The sequence below is a fragment of the Zonotrichia albicollis genome, chromosome 7 (genome assembly GCF_047830755.1).
Source record: "Zonotrichia albicollis isolate bZonAlb1 chromosome 7, bZonAlb1.hap1, whole genome shotgun sequence".
NCBI lineage: Eukaryota > Metazoa > Chordata > Aves > Passeriformes > Passerellidae > Zonotrichia > Zonotrichia albicollis.
The window spans coordinates 42,607,430-42,625,182 of NC_133825.1; the positions used below are offsets into that span (position 1 = coordinate 42,607,430).

The 17,753-nt window shown below is 45.5% G+C and overlaps 1 protein-coding gene across 2 annotated transcripts in view; it reads right to left on the reverse strand.

The window, feature by feature from the left end:
• Positions 1-14,297: 14,297 nt before the first annotated feature.
• CCDC186 (coiled-coil domain containing 186) overlaps positions 14,298-17,753 on the reverse strand; it is a 31,261-nt gene continuing 27,805 nt past the window's right edge. For both annotated transcript variants that reach the window (XM_005481084.4, XM_014275717.3), the window contains 3 exons: positions 16,687-16,897; positions 15,457-15,676; positions 14,298-14,781 (listed from right to left, as the gene is read on the reverse strand). In XM_005481084.4, coding sequence (XP_005481141.2) covers positions 14,698-14,781; positions 15,457-15,676; positions 16,687-16,897 — 515 coding nt within the window. In that variant the 3' untranslated portion in view covers positions 14,298-14,697. The remainder of the gene's footprint in view (positions 14,782-15,456; positions 15,677-16,686; positions 16,898-17,753) is intronic.

Consider the following 17,753-nt stretch of genomic DNA (forward strand, 5'->3'; position numbering starts at 1 on the left):
TAAACCAATCCAAAAGTGTCACCATCACAGCAGAAGATGGAGGACAAGAAGGAGAAGGAGAAAGACAAGACACGCCCAGATTCCTCCATCTTGCCTCTTGAACTCCCATTCTAAAACCCCAACATTCCACATTTTCACCCTGTGATAAATTCACTGTCATTCTATTCAAATTCTTGTGGCTTGTAAATCTTCACACAAAGTTGTTAATTGTTTCCATGGGCTAAAATCGAAGGCACAGGTGTTTCTGACTCTGTGCCGAGGTCTCTGAGCCCCTGCCAGGGTCTCGAGTCCTCCATGGCATCCAAAGGAATGTCCTGGGTTCCAACAGGATGGCTGTGAGGATTTCTGGCCCTCATGGTCTCCTGCTCAGCGTTATGGGGTGACTGTGGCATGTTCCCCAGCTAACTGGGCTGTGCTGGCTCCCTGCTGGAGCAGGGAAGTGGCTGAGTGACTCCCAGCTGGCATCAGGAGACATCCAGCTGCCATGACTAAACTCTTCTTACATTGCAGAGCTCCGACAAATAAATGTTTATTGACAACAAGCTGGCGTTTTGTTTTGGGAAACAAGCAAACCACCTTCCTGGTAGCTGGTGTGCAGAGGGCAGAGCCTCACAAGGCCCTGCAGGGCACCAGGCAGTAACAGGAGCATCTTGCCTGCCCTCCTCTCCTCCTTGGATGGGTTTGGAATGAGCTCTGGAGGTCCAACTGCCGAGAGTAATGATGTGTGAAAGCTCACTTTCATTTTTCACTCTACTTTTTTGGAAGGTGGAACATTTTAGAGTTGACAGTACCATGCTAAAGCCATATGAGGCAAGTAACTATTTTTAACCAAATGGAGACTATCTGAGAGCCTTCTGCTGAATCATTTCAAACAAGGAAGAAATCATGGGATCCAAATGCAGGCGTGGGAGGGATGGGGGTGGGAAGAGTTTTATCATACACTTATCCCAATAACTGTCCAACTGCTTCAAAACTCAAGACCACTTAACTGAAAATGCCTGTGGGGTCACTTGAAGCAGTGGCTGCATTTTACAAAATGCTCCTGCTCTGAGAGAGAGGCAGATGCTGAGGTTAGAGCAGCTTGGGAGGCTCCCTGTGCTCACCAAGCCCCTGTGCATCCTGCACCACGCTCTGAGCTGTGCCAAATGGGAGAAGACACTTGTCCATCTTGGCCCTGCCCTTCTCTGGGCCCCAGCACCAGGTACTGATTGGTGCAAGGTGCTCAGCTCTTCTGGGGTGAGAGGAGACGGGTGGTCTCAGCCCTGCTCTGGTGTCCTTCCACTGCTTCTGCCTCCCCTGCCCATTCCAGCACGGAGGTGACACTCCAAATAATGAGAGTTTGACAGGTGAAACTGGCCCTGTGGATTAACTGAGGGATTTTCATCACATCTCCTTTATGTGACACACCTAGGCCTTGCAACAACAGGCCTTTCTCCCTGGCAACCATGGACTGAGGCAGTGCCTCACTCAGGGAAAGGCAGAGCCAGGAAGAAAACTGAGTTCCCCCAAATGTCTGTTGTCACTGTTTGTGTGAACTCAGGCACAGCCTATTTGTTGGCTCCCAGACACAGGGGTGGAACCCCACACATGAAGTTTATCTTTGTGCTAGGTCTGTTTAGCTCCATTGCAGGTGCAGCATTGGCTGGTTCCCTGCAGGAATGGGGCACTGCTTGGGACACCATGGTGCCAGCACAAGGGCTGGGAGGAACATTTCTGTTCTGTTCTGTTCTGTTCTGTTCTGTGGCTTGGTGGTCTGCAATGCTTTCCCACTTTGCAATGGGAAATCAAACCTCCTTCCCTGACCTATTTTGGTACTTGGCCATTAGCCTGTCTTCTCAGTATCATTGAAATCATGAGTGGGACACATGCCCTCAGCCCCCTTTAGACAAATCTCTTGGCTCTGATTTCCTCAAATCTGCTGTTCCAGGGATCCTCTGCACTGAGAACAAAAGTCAGACCCTGTCCTGTCCTTGCACTTCAGCATGGGTGGGGCAGAGTGTACAGAGATGACACCAAGGCATTGTGAAGTCTCTTGTCTGCTTGTCAAACAACAAAACAATCTCTTATTTTTTGGAGACAGAAAAGTTCAAGTTAACTTTCTCTTCCAAGCCATCAGTATCATCTACAGAAGGAATCTTGCACATGAAGAGTACTTTTAGCTCCCAACTCAGTGGCACCTCAAATGAGGAACACATTGGCCATGGTATACAGGCTGCAGTTGCCTCTGCAAACATCCTAAATTTGAGCTATGAGACCAGGTAGGCATTCTGGCTGCAAGGACTCAAGCAAATTTAGCAAAAGGAGTGGGATACATCCCCTTTAAAAGGGGTCAGGGTCAGTGTCTTCAGGATGGAGAGTGGAGTTCAGGATAAATTATGTAGAAACTCAATGTTTTTAAGAGCAGCTGTGAAGTGAGAGGGACACAGCAGGGTCTGCTGCCACCTCCAAATGCCTCTGCACACCCTGGCTCCAGCCTGGCTGGTCACTGCTGTCACTGCAGCTGTCACCCTGTGGCTTTGCTCTCCCTCTGCAGTGAGCAGCAGGGCTTGCATTGCTCCCTGCTATGTCAAATGCAGCACACGCTTGCATCTCCCATGGGGCTTGGCCTTCACTTGGGATCCCCGTCCATGGAGAATCTCAGAACTTCCCTTGCAGGCCTTCTCCTTCTTTCTGGTTGTTTGTGACCTCACCCCTGCTCTGGGAAGGTGATGGCTCCCTGCTCTGTGTCATCCCTGCCAGGCAGGGCACAGCCCAGCCTGGTGCCAAGCTGACCTGGCCTTTGGCTTGGGGAAATGCCAGGTTCAGCTGATGTCACCAGCCTGGCATCCAGCATACTCACACACCACGTGTGGCTTGTCCCATCCCTGCCCTTGCAATCTTGAGTAATGACACATGTTTTTTCCAGAAAGCAATCTCTTCAGAGCGAATTAATTCTGTGATTTCCAGGTGCTTCCTCCTCCGCACGACTGATGAAGACTTCCTGCAGCCAACGGCCAAGGCCACTCCAAGCCAGGACATTTAAATTAATCTTTTGTTCTTGGGGACTTTCTGTAGCTTGGTGACTCTGGGTGCTGCCTCTTTCACAGACCTAGGTCCTAAAGCTGCTGGCTAAGAGGCATTTTAGGGGGAAGAGGAGGGCAGGGTGGGAAGTGGCTTGTCTGGGGTTCTGAGCTGTGGGGAGGCTCCTTTGAAAGCTCCTTGCAGAGCATCCCTGGGTGTGGGGTGAGGCTGTGAGTGCAGCCTGGGGTCCACCACAAACAGCCTCGAATGAGTCTGCAGCTCCATCCCACTGTCTGAGGCCACCAGCAGATCCTGAGGATGTGGTGACTGAAGGCTGTGTTTAAAGGCACCAGATGACCTCTTCTTCCCAATTTGAGGGCTTCTTGAGTAGGATGTCTGCTTTTGAGCAGCACTGTGTCCTGTAGGTTCTCTGTGCATTAGGAGGAACTGAGATTTTGATGGGAACACCTTGTGTTGTGCATCTGTTTCCCCTCTCTCACTTATCAGGGGTTGGATTGTGCTGCTTATGGTAAAGTCCAAAATGGAGATGAAGCTGTGAAGCATGAACAAAAAATGTTCCTCATCTGTAGATACCCCAGAAGCACATCCCATTAATAAGGGGTGATGAGTCAATAAAATGCCTTTTACTCCTTGATGGAGACATTTTTATTCACTGCTTCTCAGCATAATTTAGTGCTGGGTCTGAGCCAGAATGTTTTCATTTTTGAGCGGATCTACATTTTCATTTTCTCATGGTTCTTCTATAACCTGACTGCATTGCCAGTACATATAGTGCTGGCATCACAACATTTTCAGGGCCTGTAAAAGACATGGAGCAGAAATCTACAGAACATGCCCCACACCTGTGTCCTACCTGCAGTGCAACCATCAGTACTTATCTCACAGGTACAACCCCTCTCAAAGATCTGTTGGTAAAGTGTATTTCTTCCATTTTCAATAAATGCTAAGCATTTCCTTATCCAGTTTTTTATCTGAGCAAAGAGCAGTGTCCTGGTGCTGAGCTGCAGCTTTTTGCCTTGCCCTCCTCATCAGGCAGCTCTGTCCTAGCAGGGTTTTTAAATGTGACAGATTTTAAACTAACCAGTTTAAAATGTACAAACCTGAAGATGAAGTCTTCGTGGTGACTGCAGGATTACCCCTAAGGGACAGGCCTTTGATGCTTTCAGCAAGGTCAAGTCCCTCTTGTTAATTCTGGTTCTACTCGTGCCCTGGCGTGGCTGCCAGCTGGGAGGGCGACACCCGTGTTACACAAGGCAATGTCGTCGGTGTTTTCCTTCTTGATTGTTCTGCGTGTAATTTGGATTCCACGAGCGGCACTCAGCTTATGTCACTGCACCCTTCTAATGGTGTTTTTCTTGGCTGGAGCTTTGATTTTCTTGGCCTTGCAGTCAGGGCATCTCTGCAGACACAGACACTGCACACGCCGCTTCCCCTCGCGCGCACCTCGCGAACCCAAACTGCAAAGGGCTGCCTTTGCCATTCCTCCTTTGCCCTTTCACAGTGCCAGCACACTCCTCTGCTCCTTTCTTTTTCATCTATCAGTACTTGGAAAAGTTGTTGCTGTCCTACCTGAAAATCTTTAAAGTTTTCATTATGACACAAGTGCCTAGAAGATGCCTGCAAGGATCAGGAGGAATTTGTTCTGCACAGGCAAAACCCAGCACTCGTGGTTGTCAAGTGCTTCTGCTCTAACCTTCCCATGGGACAGCAAAGGGATAAGGACAGGAAAATAGGATCATCAGGAAATGATGATGCAATGTTACCCATCGTGATAGGTGGCTGGGCATCACTCCTTTGCAGACCTTTGTCAGCAGCTGTGCAAAGCGTTTTCAGAGGAACTTGGAAGGATATCAAGGTACTTTTGAGTGGTCACATTGTGCTTGTCCTTTTCTGGATGCACATCTTCCCAACAGAATGAGTTTGGGATTGTATTTTTTCCTGGGCTGTTTAGCAAAGCCATTCCTTATTCCTGTTAGTTCTGCTTTCAAGGTATCTCCACCAACACAGGTAACCTAAATCAGTAGTGCAGGGCTCTTGATGGATTCATGAAAATCCTCATGGTTTTTATTCCCAGTAGTGTTATAACACAATTTGGCCTTCCTTGTATGAGCTGACAGTCAAATCATACATGTATGTTTTGCCACTTGAGAGTTGTGTTTCCTTATATATTACCAATTATATTTCTTGCCTGTGCTGTTTGTAAAGAACTTCTTTCTTCTCTAAATCCATCAAAAATTAGAATCTGCATTTTTCTTTCCTCTCCTCCTGTCCATGCACTTCTACTTCTGTGCTCTCTGCCCAGGGATGGTCCTGCACTGCTGTGTCCTGCTCCTTGGAGGAAACACAATGTCAGGAATCACGAAGCTGAGTGAGGCAGGGGCTGGGGTCCCTGGCTCCCACACAGGAGAGGAAGGAGGGAAAGGGAAAACTGATGGGACTGAGAGCTGACACACAGACCAGAACAGGCAGATGCCTCCCAGAAGGAATCTCCAAAGTAAGTACGGCTGTGCAAGCCATTCCTGCCACATTTCCAGAGAGAGACTTTCCTGTTTCACATGTAGCCACTCAGAAGTGCATGTTTGGATGCCCCAGGGTTGAACAAAGAGAAGTTAGGATCATGCTGTCAGCTGCACTCACATCTGGGCATGCAGCACCCTGAGCTCATTCTGTGGAGAAGGAAAGCCACGACACTCCAAAAGCAACAGGGTTTGCTCTTGTGCCAGGATGGCCTTTCTAAAAAAACAATTTCTCTTTCTCCACATCCCTCAGTCTTTAACCAGCTAGCCACTTTTCTTCCTCTCCCCTGTGTGCTGATTTTAGGCCTTTTTTGGGGACAAGCAGCATCCCCAGAGAGAAGGACTTGGGGGCGCTGGTGGATGAGCAGCTCAGCATGAGCTGGCAGCCCAGAAAGGCAAACATATCCTGGGCTGCATTAAAGGAGAGCAGCCAGCAGGCCAGATTCTCCCCCTCTGTTGGTGAGACCCCACCTGGAATGCTACATTCATCTCTGGGGGTCCAGGATAAGGATAAGGAATTGCTGGAGAAAGTTCAGAGGAGGACAACAAAGATACTCAAAGGGCTGGAGCACCCCTGCTATGAAAACAGGTGGAGAAAGTTGGGATTGTTTAGCCTGGAGAAGAGAAGGCTCCAAGGAAAACTGGGAGCACTCTCCAGTACCTAAAAGGGCTACAAGAGAGATAGAGAGGGACTTTTTATAAATTTTTGTAGGGATAGGACAAGGGGGAATGGCTCCAAACTGAAAGAGGGCAGGTTTTGTTAGATATTAGGAAGGAATTCTTCACTGTGTGGATGGTGAGGCACTGGCACAAGTTGAACAGGGAAGCTGTGTATGCCCCATCCATGGATGTGTTCAAAGCCAGGCTGGATGGGGCTTGGAGCAACCTGGGATAGTGGAAGGTGTCCCCATGGCAGTGGGTTTGGGAATAGATGGCTTTTAAAGCCCTTTCCCATCACATGATCCTGTGATTCTGTGATGTGAGGGATCAGAACCCCAGCTGACCTCCCTGGCAGGGGAGGAAGGCTCCTCACCAGCCCCAAGGCACCCACAGAGGGTGGTGGCCAGACAGGAGCTGCTCCTCTGTGCCTCCTCCAGCACAGGGGGGACAGGCCATCAGGGCAGGAGCCTGTGAGCCGGCTCTGAATCCCCCTCTGGAAGGCCTTCAGTTCCCTGCTCTCTGATCCAAGGCTGCTGTCTTGGCAGAGGCCTCCCCCCAGCAGTCAGTGGCAGACTCACAGCTTTGGTTGGTTGGTGTTTTTCCAGTGTTTGCTCTGACACACAATTAATGAAACGTAAGTACCTCCATTTATTGCTCTCTGGAGAATCCCTTGGACTGCAAGTCCTGGCCTTTGGGGACATTTCTATTGTTTCAGCTGCCACCAAAGCCAAGGGAAGCTAAATCACACTCTCTTCAGTGTGATTTTGGGAGGAAGCTCACCTGCCACTGTGCCCTGGCATTGCTTGTGGTTGCCTGAACATTGTCCTTAAAGAGAGACAGCCAAAGTGGCTCTGGCATTACAAGGTGACAGCTCCCTGCGAGGTCTGGGCTCTGTCACCAGCCCAAGCAAGGTCAAATCACTTCGAAATACTTGACTGATCTTTCAGCATCAACAAGCAGCCTTGGAAAACTGCAAGGAAATTCTGAGAGAGGGAAATAGTCTGACATAATTGAAGTAAACAAACAAAAGCAATCTGCCAGCCTCTGCTACAGACCTGCTGCCAAATCTGCCACATCCCCTTTCCAAGGGCTTCACCTGCCTGAGGAGCAAAGGTGACTCCATCCACCCTGTGCTTGCTCAGGTCCTGTATTTTTGAGAGGTGTGCCTGTATTTTTGAAGTGCCTGTATGGTAGTTGTGCCCTGCTGGCAGGAGATTTTCTTATTGCATTTGGTTTTGGGGCTGGACAGCCCAAGATAGACCACGAGGGCTCCCGAGCACAGTGTGCAAGGTCACACCTGGATTGATGGCTGCTCTCTTTAGCTGGTTTATGCAGCAGAGGCTTTCCTCTGCCAGTCCTTGCTGATGGAAAACACCTGCTTGGCACTAGCTGCATCTTTCTAGATCCCAGAAATGTCTGATTAAAGCCAAGCAAAACAAGGGGCTGTGGATTCTGGGGGAGGTTTGACCTGGATCTGTGGATGGGTTTCACTGCCAGCTGTCCTGCCTTGCTCAGGGCACTCTGGCTGCACAGCACAGGGCAGGTGGGAGCTGTGTAACCACCTCAGACAGCCTGCAGGTCACAGAGCAGCATTGCCAGGGAAAACAAATACCCCTGTTTGCCATTACCTGCAGTGCACCAGGAGCTGCTGGGACAGCTTGGGGAGCAGGTGGACAAGCAAAGACCTCACTGTGGGACAGTCCTGTTCCCTGTGCCAACCACACTAGGGCTGTGAGTGAGCCCTAGGTCAAAGCAGAACCATGGCAAGGTGAAGGGACCCAGGAAAGGGACCAGGTGAAAGGACCAGGGAAGGGCACCACAGGTCTGGCTGTCAGCAGCCTGTGTCACTCCACATGTTAAGCCCATGTGAAGCTGACACCAGCTCATTCTGATTTCTCATTTTACCTCATGGATGAAGATCCCTTCTCCAAAGGAGTGAAGCCCTTAAAGAGTCATGTTTGCAAGAGTCCATCTAATCACTATTGCTCTGATAATCCAATTACTAAGGTGAGGCCAGGGCAGTTGATTAGTACAAGCCACTTACAGCATGAAGAGGTCAGAGCTCTGAACCCAAGTTTGGTTTTTTCAACCTCTTTGAAGGTTGAACTTGAAAAGTTTTCAGAGAATTTGCAGGACCACAACAGAGGTCTAGGCTGGCCAGCACAAGGTCTGTTTTTTCAGGCATATGCTGCTTTTACCCACAGTGTTGATATGAGTAATTCTCACCTTCTTCCTCTCCCCTGTGCTGGGTACTGACTAGAGTAAAAATAATTTAAGATCTATCATTTTCAGAGTATTTTTAACCACTTCCTTTCACAGTGCAGCCTCACAAACCCTTCTGTCTGGCTGCAGATCGCAGCTTGAATAAACTGCCTTGCATTTGCACCCTGCTTCAATCCATCTCCAAAGGCAGCAGCAGTTCCCAAAAAACTGCAGGCTGGATGGCCCAGGCAGTGTTTAAGGACACACCAACCACCCCAGAGAGAGCAATTGTGCCTGCTAGGCTGTGCTCACCTATCTTGTGTCAAACACCAGTGCACTTTGGTCAGAGCTCACAGACTTTGTGCTTTTATTTGCTGCTTCTCCTTATTCCACACACATGGGATTATTTTAAAATAGGAACTTCTTAAGAAGCTCTTAGACATCCATAGGACTCAGCCTGTTAGTCAGCAAGGTCCTTCCCTTGAGGCCTTTGAGCAGCCCTGCTGAGATCAGTGGGCAGCTGTAGATGGTCAGGAGCCCAGAGAAACTCAAGGGCCAGAGGATTTCCACTGGAGCAGAACAAACACACAAATACCTACCAGCATATTTATACACAGTTCGATGAGAACAACTTGTTCAGCAGCACTCTGCTACTGCAACAGTTACATTTATGCATGCAAAAATCTCACAGAATTTGGCACAGACCCACTGTGGTTTGATGCAAAATAGCCTAAAAGCAACCGCAGCAACAAAACCTCCAGCAGAGCTTGCTATTAAAAATCCCCTTAAAATAAAGCAGAGATAGAGAGAGAGAAAAATAGCAGTGATGATTTCCTCATTCACAATCAGCCAGAGGAGAGAACTGCTAGCATTTGGTTAGATATTTATCACACGGTAGCTGCAGTATCAGCCTGGCTACTTCAGCACTGAGCATTTAACATCGCCATGAGAGCCCTTCCTCTGCACACACAGCTCAGCTGGGTCAGGCTCAGACACAGACCAAAAACAGGGCTGGGAAGTTGTTTGCCAAATGGCCCTTGCAAACAGCACCAAAGCCAAAATTAGTATTTGAGGAAGTTTAGCTTCAGGCTGTTGTTTCCAAGTGGCAGCGTTAAATACTTGGGAAACACAAATAAACCTTGATTTTTGGTTACATCTATCACCAACAACTGTACCTGTCATCAGTGGAAAAAGCTGGAAGAAAAGCTGTAATCTGCAAAACAATTTCATAGCATTTCAATTTTCAAGCATAGGGTAATGCAGGTAAATGTAACCAGAAATATCACTGGGAGCCTTTGGCCTGGTCCTGGGGAGCTTGAGGCTCTTTGCCACTAAATTTCAACAAAATATAGGACAGCCCCCTCTCTCTCATTTAAGGTATTCTAGGAGATACTAGAATAAACTCCATAAATTATCACCTTCACAGTATTTTTTTTTCCTTTTTCTGGCTCCCTGCAAGGGCAGGACAACCCATATCAATCTCATTCCCAGGTTTTTAATAGAAGCACTGCCAGCAACTATGCATGACCACTTACTACTTTTATTTAAAAATACTCTCATGGCTAAAATACAGAAAAAAACACCTAAGAAACTAAAATTCAACTCTGTTAGATCTCTACAAGAGCATAAATAAATCACAGGAGCAAATGTGGAGGTGGAGCCAAGGAATCAGTCCTGGCTGCTGGGATTGTGGGATTCCCAAAATTCAGGTTATGGAAGGGGAAAGCACCGAGGGTACCGGCAGGGACTGCAGTCCTTGACTGCGGCACATCTGTCGCCTGTCCCGCGCAATTCCCAAGGGATGAGCACCGTGCGAGAGGTGTTTTCCCTGGCTTCGGTTCCTCCCACCGGCAGTACCGGAGAAGAGGCACTGCCACCTCCTGTTTAGCGGCTGCAATCGGCAAGCAGGGGCTGGGGCAGAACTGCAGCTCTGCTCGGATTTCCTGGGCACAGTCAGACCCACCCGAGGGGAACAAGAAGGGCTTTGGTGTAAGAAGATTTTTAGAAAGCTGGGAAAGCAGGTCTTAGAAAGAACAGAGAACTCAGAACTAGAAGCAGCTGCAAAATCTGAAAGCCGAAAAAGTTACAATAGTATAGTAAGGACATGAAACATTAGCTTGAGTTTTAGGCTTAGCTAAGATAGACCTTAAGACTGCAGAAAAATATGCTTAGTAAGATAGTAGAATGTTTTAAGCTTACTTCATTACTTAATAATGAAGTATTGTATATTGTTAATAGAAAGAAGACAAGTAAGCACTGTGTGAAGCAGGTGTACCTGTACTTTTAGTGATTGGTAGAACAATTGTCTGTAAGCTTTAGCAATGTTCTATTGGTTAGAAAGTTTTAAAAATGCTCCATAACAAAAATCTTAAGCTGTTGCTGGTTGTACATGAGCTTTTGCCATCTTTCTGTTGTCTCAACTATGTAATGAGGCTGATGCTGCAATAAAAGCTCACGTAACATATCCCAGCAGTCCCATTCTATTAGTAAGAAGACCTCCAAACACCATAGTGGGATAAATCAGACCCAAAGCAGGCTTTCATACATTTGTATGTTTATTATTTCAAAGTACAGTATATACATAAGGTATAGCAATACCTTTGAAAACTTTATACAGAAACAAGTATCTACAAAATGAAATCAACAAGACATTCTGTGTACAGGACTTACACACATAGATTGGAAGAATCAACAGTTTCAGTTAGAACACGAAAATGGGAAGGAAACACCCATCCATCTGGAAAAGCTCTAAATACCACCCAGCTCCCTCTGCAACACAGGCACCTGTCCCTGGACAGGTGAGACAGGGAACACCTGAATCCTTGTGCCACCTACTGCTGGCACAGGAAGGGGGAAGGCCCCTTGGACAGACCTTGCCCTCTGAACCCCTCCCTAGATTCAGGTCTCTGCAGAATGTGGACACTCAGGTTTTACACTTGATGCACTGGAAGCCAGACATACTGTTTTTAAATTTTTCTATTTTTAGTTATGAACCAAAAACGTTGCAATTAAAAATATTTTAAGAGAGATACTACAGGTGTTGCCAGCAACAAGTGAAGATAATGAGAAAATGTTCAAGGAAGAAATCAATATCCAGTTTTCTGGACATTATAATTTAAAATATTGCACAAGTCTGTATGGCAGCAAGCCAGTGATTTCTGTAGCACAAAATTGTATTCTTCAGGTCAGAGGGTCTGGCTTCTGACAATGACAGTGCTGGATTTTACAGAGGGTGGAAAAGCATAGGCAGCTTTCTTGTAGGGCCTCTAACAACATCTGTTTGTGCGATGTTTGAATGAAAAGAGCACCCTGAGTATTTAAGAAACAGATGTTTAAGCTTGTAATACAACCAGCCACAAGCTTGGAATTTTCAAAAGCAGCCTGTGGCAATTCCACGTCTAATGGGCACTGAATTTCAGTGACATGCTCCAGGCTGCCTTCATGATCAGTTTATCAATTCACCAGTTTGTCTCTAAAATTCAGTTTATCTGAGGACAGTTTTCAGTTTCAGGTCCATAGTACAGTTTCCAAAACAAGGATAAGTGGGATGAGATGGCTACAGAAGGCTCACACCCACCCCTGCACCAGCTGGTGCTCACCTGTGAGAGCCACCCCACAGAAACACCTTTCCACAGAAAGTGTGCTCAGCGCTGCACCAGCTGCATCACACTCCTGACCAGCCACCGCATGGCAACAGGGCCAGCAACGTTTTATGGCTGGTACATCACTGCCTCTCAAAAAGGAGGAACATCCTTGTGCCAAGTTGCTGGCTGACCCCATCAGGCACTCATCACAAGTGACTGGAGAGTCACCTGCCAATGTGCAAGCCAGAATGACTTTCCCATCTCTAACAGATATGTTTAAAGTAACACCTGTGGATGAAGCTTTGGTCCATGAAAACACCATGCACAAAAAACAACGTGGTATTTTGGCTGCTTTGTGTGTCTCCATAACCAAGGGGGGGGAAAAAAAGTCTGAGAAGTTATTAGTGCTACAAAGAGCCAGCAGCATTTCAGCAGGGCAGGAGGACAGCTAACTAGGCTTCTCAACTTAAAAGAACAACCATGCCAAAAAGAAATAAGAATTTCCACAAAGCCATTGCACTGATTCCATCTGCACCACACCCCTCCTTCATTCACACTGTACACCTGGAGAACATACAATAAAAGATTACAATATTAACATGGTACTAAAATACTGGAATCATTCAGCTCAATGCCTGAAAACATCCAGAGATCTGGTACATTAAAGCATGAAAACACAAACATACAAGAGCTAAGCTATGTTTTAGCATGCAAATTGTTCTAAAGTACTTTCTCTCAGCAGAAAGTCCAAGCTCAGTCATGAACAACTGTCTGCTTCCTGGAAGCTGTGACAAATCTGTTTCAGCACAGCCAGGTATTTGCCTCTTCACATAACTTAACAACAGTAAAGCAGAAGTAGTCCCATGACTGGACTGGCCCAAATTTCCTAACATTTCATATAATCATTGCTCTCAGGAATTAGAAAAATAGATGTATAAAAACCCACCCAGATTAAAGGCTTGCAGTTTCTATATAATACTTGCTCAGGGTTTAAACTATATTTGCTCCCATTCTCCCTTTTCAAAGGAATATTTAATCCTTTGACACTGAGGGGACCTGCCATCCCAGACTCCTGAAGCTCTCTGGACCACAAGCCAGGTCTTGATCCCACAAGGATTTTCAGAGATGCCTATCTTTAACTAACAAGGAAGTTTCACTGTCTTCAACCAAACTATTCAAACTAAATTGGGCTTTTTTGCTCAATTTGTTTTATTACAAAGCTCAGGCAACTTAGTGGCATGTGGAAATGGAGTTCACATCCCTAAGTCACCCAGATGTCTGATCAATTATCCTCCTCTGTGCTGCCAAATTCAGGTCCCTCATTTGGTGTACAATGCAAACAGTATCTGCAGAATCAGACAGATTCTCCCCACAACCCCTTTTTGATTAAAGTAGCTAAAGCTTTGCTATTCTAAATGTACATTGACTCTTCTCATGGCAATAGGAAGTTCAAGTATTTAATAAAAACCTGAAGTATGTATTTACAGGGAGATCTGATCAATTGATTTTGGTCAAAAAGTGATAGATACAGAAACTGTGCATTTACTGCTGGAATAAAGATATTTCAGATCCTGTGTATTACTTATCCTGGAATTAAAATGTGAACATGATGTTGTGACTAACCCAAATCTTGTTACCTTGATACTCTTCCTCCATCACCACCTCAGCCACTGAAGGCTTAAGTAACAGTTTTCAGTGATTTTCACCAACTTCTTCACAACAGTAAAATCAAGCAGTTGCACAGATTTCTGTGCCACTTTCACAGTACAACTATTAAAATCCCATTCAGATCTATTTCTTACCATTATTGTCACTAGTTGGTCTAGCCACAGCTAATGAGAAAATCTATTGGCTTCCATTTGTCTTTGAAAGCAGATGCAATCACCATGTCTACATGTACTCACATAGATTTACAATGGGCAGCTGAAACTCCTAAATGCTGTTAGTTATGCAGAAGCCCAGAGAACTTTATTAACCAATTATCTGATATCAGACTTCTTTTGATCCATATGTCTAAGGATCAAGGGTTTACAAAATTTGCTGAACTGATATTGGTTTCAATTACATGAATTCAAAAACTGAATCAGAACACTTTCTAATTCCTTAGTTTTACTGTTGTTTCACTCCTTTGGAATAAAGAAATTGAGGAGCTGAATCTAAAGCAGAAAATATGCAATATCATGGTCACCATTTAAAACCCAAGATTTTGTAACAAAGCATTCTTCCATGCATATGTCAAAAATGCTTAATCAACCCAAAGATCAGAAATAATATGCAAGAAAGGAAATAAATGTCTTAAAGCCCTTAAAGCTCAGTAACACTGGATATGTTCAATAGCAACTAAGACATAATTGGCTTTATTTTTTTTTTCAAGCTCCATCATTGACAAACTGATTAATTACACAGTGCAGAAATTAAAATCTCATGGCAACTCACTCCAAACAGTCTGCACTGCAAAGCATCAGTATTTGAAATAGAAGTTTCAGATAAATGTAGTGTGCAGTGAATTTCAGCAGCGCCTCAGGCTGGTCCTGGGTAGCCAGAACCACACAGATGCCAAACCCTGTTGATCTCTCACATGAGTGAGCCTGTGTGGCCAAAGGCTTCTTCTGCAAAAACCCAGATGCTTGTGCTGGCAGGCAGAATGTAAAACAGTGGTCTGTAGCACCTGCCTTTTCTGCATCTTCAGGTTGGTTAGTCCCCAGAAGTTTTAGTTATGTCTGCTTTATTCTCTGTTCCAGTTCATGTTTGTGTTTGATAAGCCGTTCTATTTCTGTTCCTAGAGTCTGCAAGTTCTCCTTTGGGGGGGGAAAAATGATAAGGTAAGTTATACAGGGAAATGAGTCCATCAGCACAAATGCACTAATAAGTCAAAATTACAGCTTATGTCAGCAGGTTGATACTTTCAAGTACCCAGAACAAATGCAAATGATTAGAGTCAGAAAAAAACAAACTCATTTCAGTAAGAAACTCAAAGCTCTTGGCAAGTCCTCTTTTGCAGTTACCAGTATTCTACAGGATGTCTAGAAGGTAGAATGTTAGTTCCCTTAGCATTCAAGGGGAATGATGATTACAGGAAGAGATCTCCAGCTTGTGCAGAGCCCTGCAGCCCAGCTGGCAGCCTGCACTCCATTTTCCAGCCTGCCACCTCTCCCTGGCAGCAGATGTGCTGCCCCAGGAGCAGAGCCTGTGCTCCTGGCCCTCATGCCCAGGGCAGAGCATGGAGAGACCCTGCACTGCTGAGTGCACAGGCACTCCAGAACTTCAAGCAGCAGCTCATTAGTGCAGCATACTCTGAGGGTCCTACACTGGAGGTACATGGCCTCATGTCACATAACTCCCTGGTTAACCCCAAAGCTTACCAGGGCACCAAATCACAATCAGCTGACTTCTCATTGTCAGCCTTTAACAACATGCAGTGAAGGGAGCACCTGAGAACCACAAGAATGTGCAGAACTGGCACAGCTACTCACTTTCAATGTAATATTCTTCAGTAAGGTATCTTCTAACACAGCCTGAAGCTTCCTGTTTATCTCTAAGGAGAGTTCCAAGGTGAGCCCACTGTCTGCAGGGTGAGATGTGTACAGAGATGCCATGATCCCCCCACGCCTGCTCAAGTGAACTTTGTTGAAGTCAGAGGCCTCTGATGAAAGTGTTCCGGCTTCTTCCCGCAAGATGTAACTCTGGATAATTCTGGAGTGAAAAATAAACCAACAACATCACAGCATTACAAGGCAGAGAAGAGTCATGCTGAAGTAACTTCAGATTCCTGACATGAGTAATTTTATTTTCAGGCAGTACTATATTACCAAATAAGCAGTAAAAAATTACTCACCCAATTTCTATGTCAGAGGAAAACCTGAGATACCAACAGTGATACAGGAAATGCTGGTAAGCCAAGAAACTACAATGTGCAGGTTTACTTATTTAAAAGTATTTTGAAAAGCTACTGGGACAAGAAAGCTAATTTAAAAAGTTTACTTTTCTTTGCTGAAGGACTCCAGACATGGAATCCTAAGCTTTCTATACATGAGAAAAAAAAAATACAAAGCCACTTCTCAGGAGTCTTCCCAAGCTGTAATCATGTTCTGTGAGATGTATGGACTCATTAAGCAAGGGCTGTTCCTAAAAGGCAACTGCACCTTCCAGAAGCAGCTTTATGCCAGCATTTCTTACCCTCCTAACTGAAGCTCCAGACATTATCCTGTAAGATGAGATTTTCACTGAAGTGGAATCTTGTCTCTCACATTAACCACTGACCAGCTTTGGCACAGATACATCATTTGTTTGATGTGTATACCAGAGTACCATCTGGAATAATGCAGATTCTCCTTCCAAAACAAAGACAATCAGCACCCTTTTAAGCACATGAGGAGCATGGACTCTTCTGTTAGCCAGTGGCAGCAGTCCACCACAAATCAGCCACCTGCTGACCATTTTGCTACCAAAAACCTACTTGTGCCAGTTTATTCCTACTGAAAAAAAACAGTAATAGTACTAATTGCCAAAAACTCGGCAATTACTATAACTGCTGGGAAAAGAGGAGGGAAAAAATACCACAAAACTAATTCCACCTTCAAAATCTACTGTCACTGCAATATTTTTACTGTTTTAAATATTTTCACTATGACAATTAGTTTTCTTACTTGTCTAGTGCATCAGCTCAACACTGAAAACCTGCATGAACAGAACACAGAACATACTTGGTTTTTTTCCTGATTTCCTCCACCAGCTGTTTGATGTGATCCTCCATAAACTCCATCTTCTCATTTTTTCGAGCATGTGCCTTCTGCAGCCTTAGTATTCTTTCCACCAGGACAGCCTTGTCCACCTCTGGGAAGCTGTCCACAGCCACTGCAGAGCCGGTGTTCTCGGGGGAGCGATCCTCGGTGCTGCTGCGCGCGTTCAGGGACCCTGCCAACACCACAGCGTTTGTAAAAACCCCTCTGGAGCTCTCATCACATGAGGTGCCCCCAGCAGAGCAGAGCATGCACTCACTACCTATCAGGAGGTGAGGATACCTTCCCCAGGATGCCAGTTCCCCTTTATGGTAGTGGGGTTTTCTCTAAAGGGTCCTTGCAGTGTTGAAATGAGACAGGCTGGGACAGCGGTGCAGTCCCCTCCTGTGGGTGCACTGCCTCTGCTCTAAGTGCACTCCCTTCAGGAATGCTTATCCCCACATAAACACCTTCATGCCCATTTACTTTGCACAAGACTGAGCTGATTTTAAATGCTGGTTTTGGAGTAAACTAAAATTACAATATCATGAAAACTGTACAGACTCACAAAGCCCTACACATGCAGCACTGATCACTTTGAGCTCACAGTATTTACTTTCTGCTGCTCTTTCTAAGCATTTGTCTCTCTCACACAGTGAAATTACAGGACATCTGGACAGAACTAACCCAACCTGAAACTCAAAGAAATCAAGGAAGGAAACATGCTGTTTTCAGTGCTAAAGATCACTCCTTTACTTGTACTGGATAGAAAATAATGAATATTACATAAACCCACTGATGTCTCTAATGATGCTAATTGATTTCTCATTTACACAGTCACAACTGTCAATAGGGCAATTAAACAACGTTGGAACCCACTGCTCATTTTTATTTTGCTTCTGGCAGCATGTAAAACGAGCATGTATAAGCTGGAGTCCTCTTGAGCTTCCCTCCAAACATAAAAGCCATGAAATAAAAAAGGCAGGTATTTAAAAAGAACCAAAATATATAAACATCATAAACATTACACTTTAATCTCATAATAAGCACCT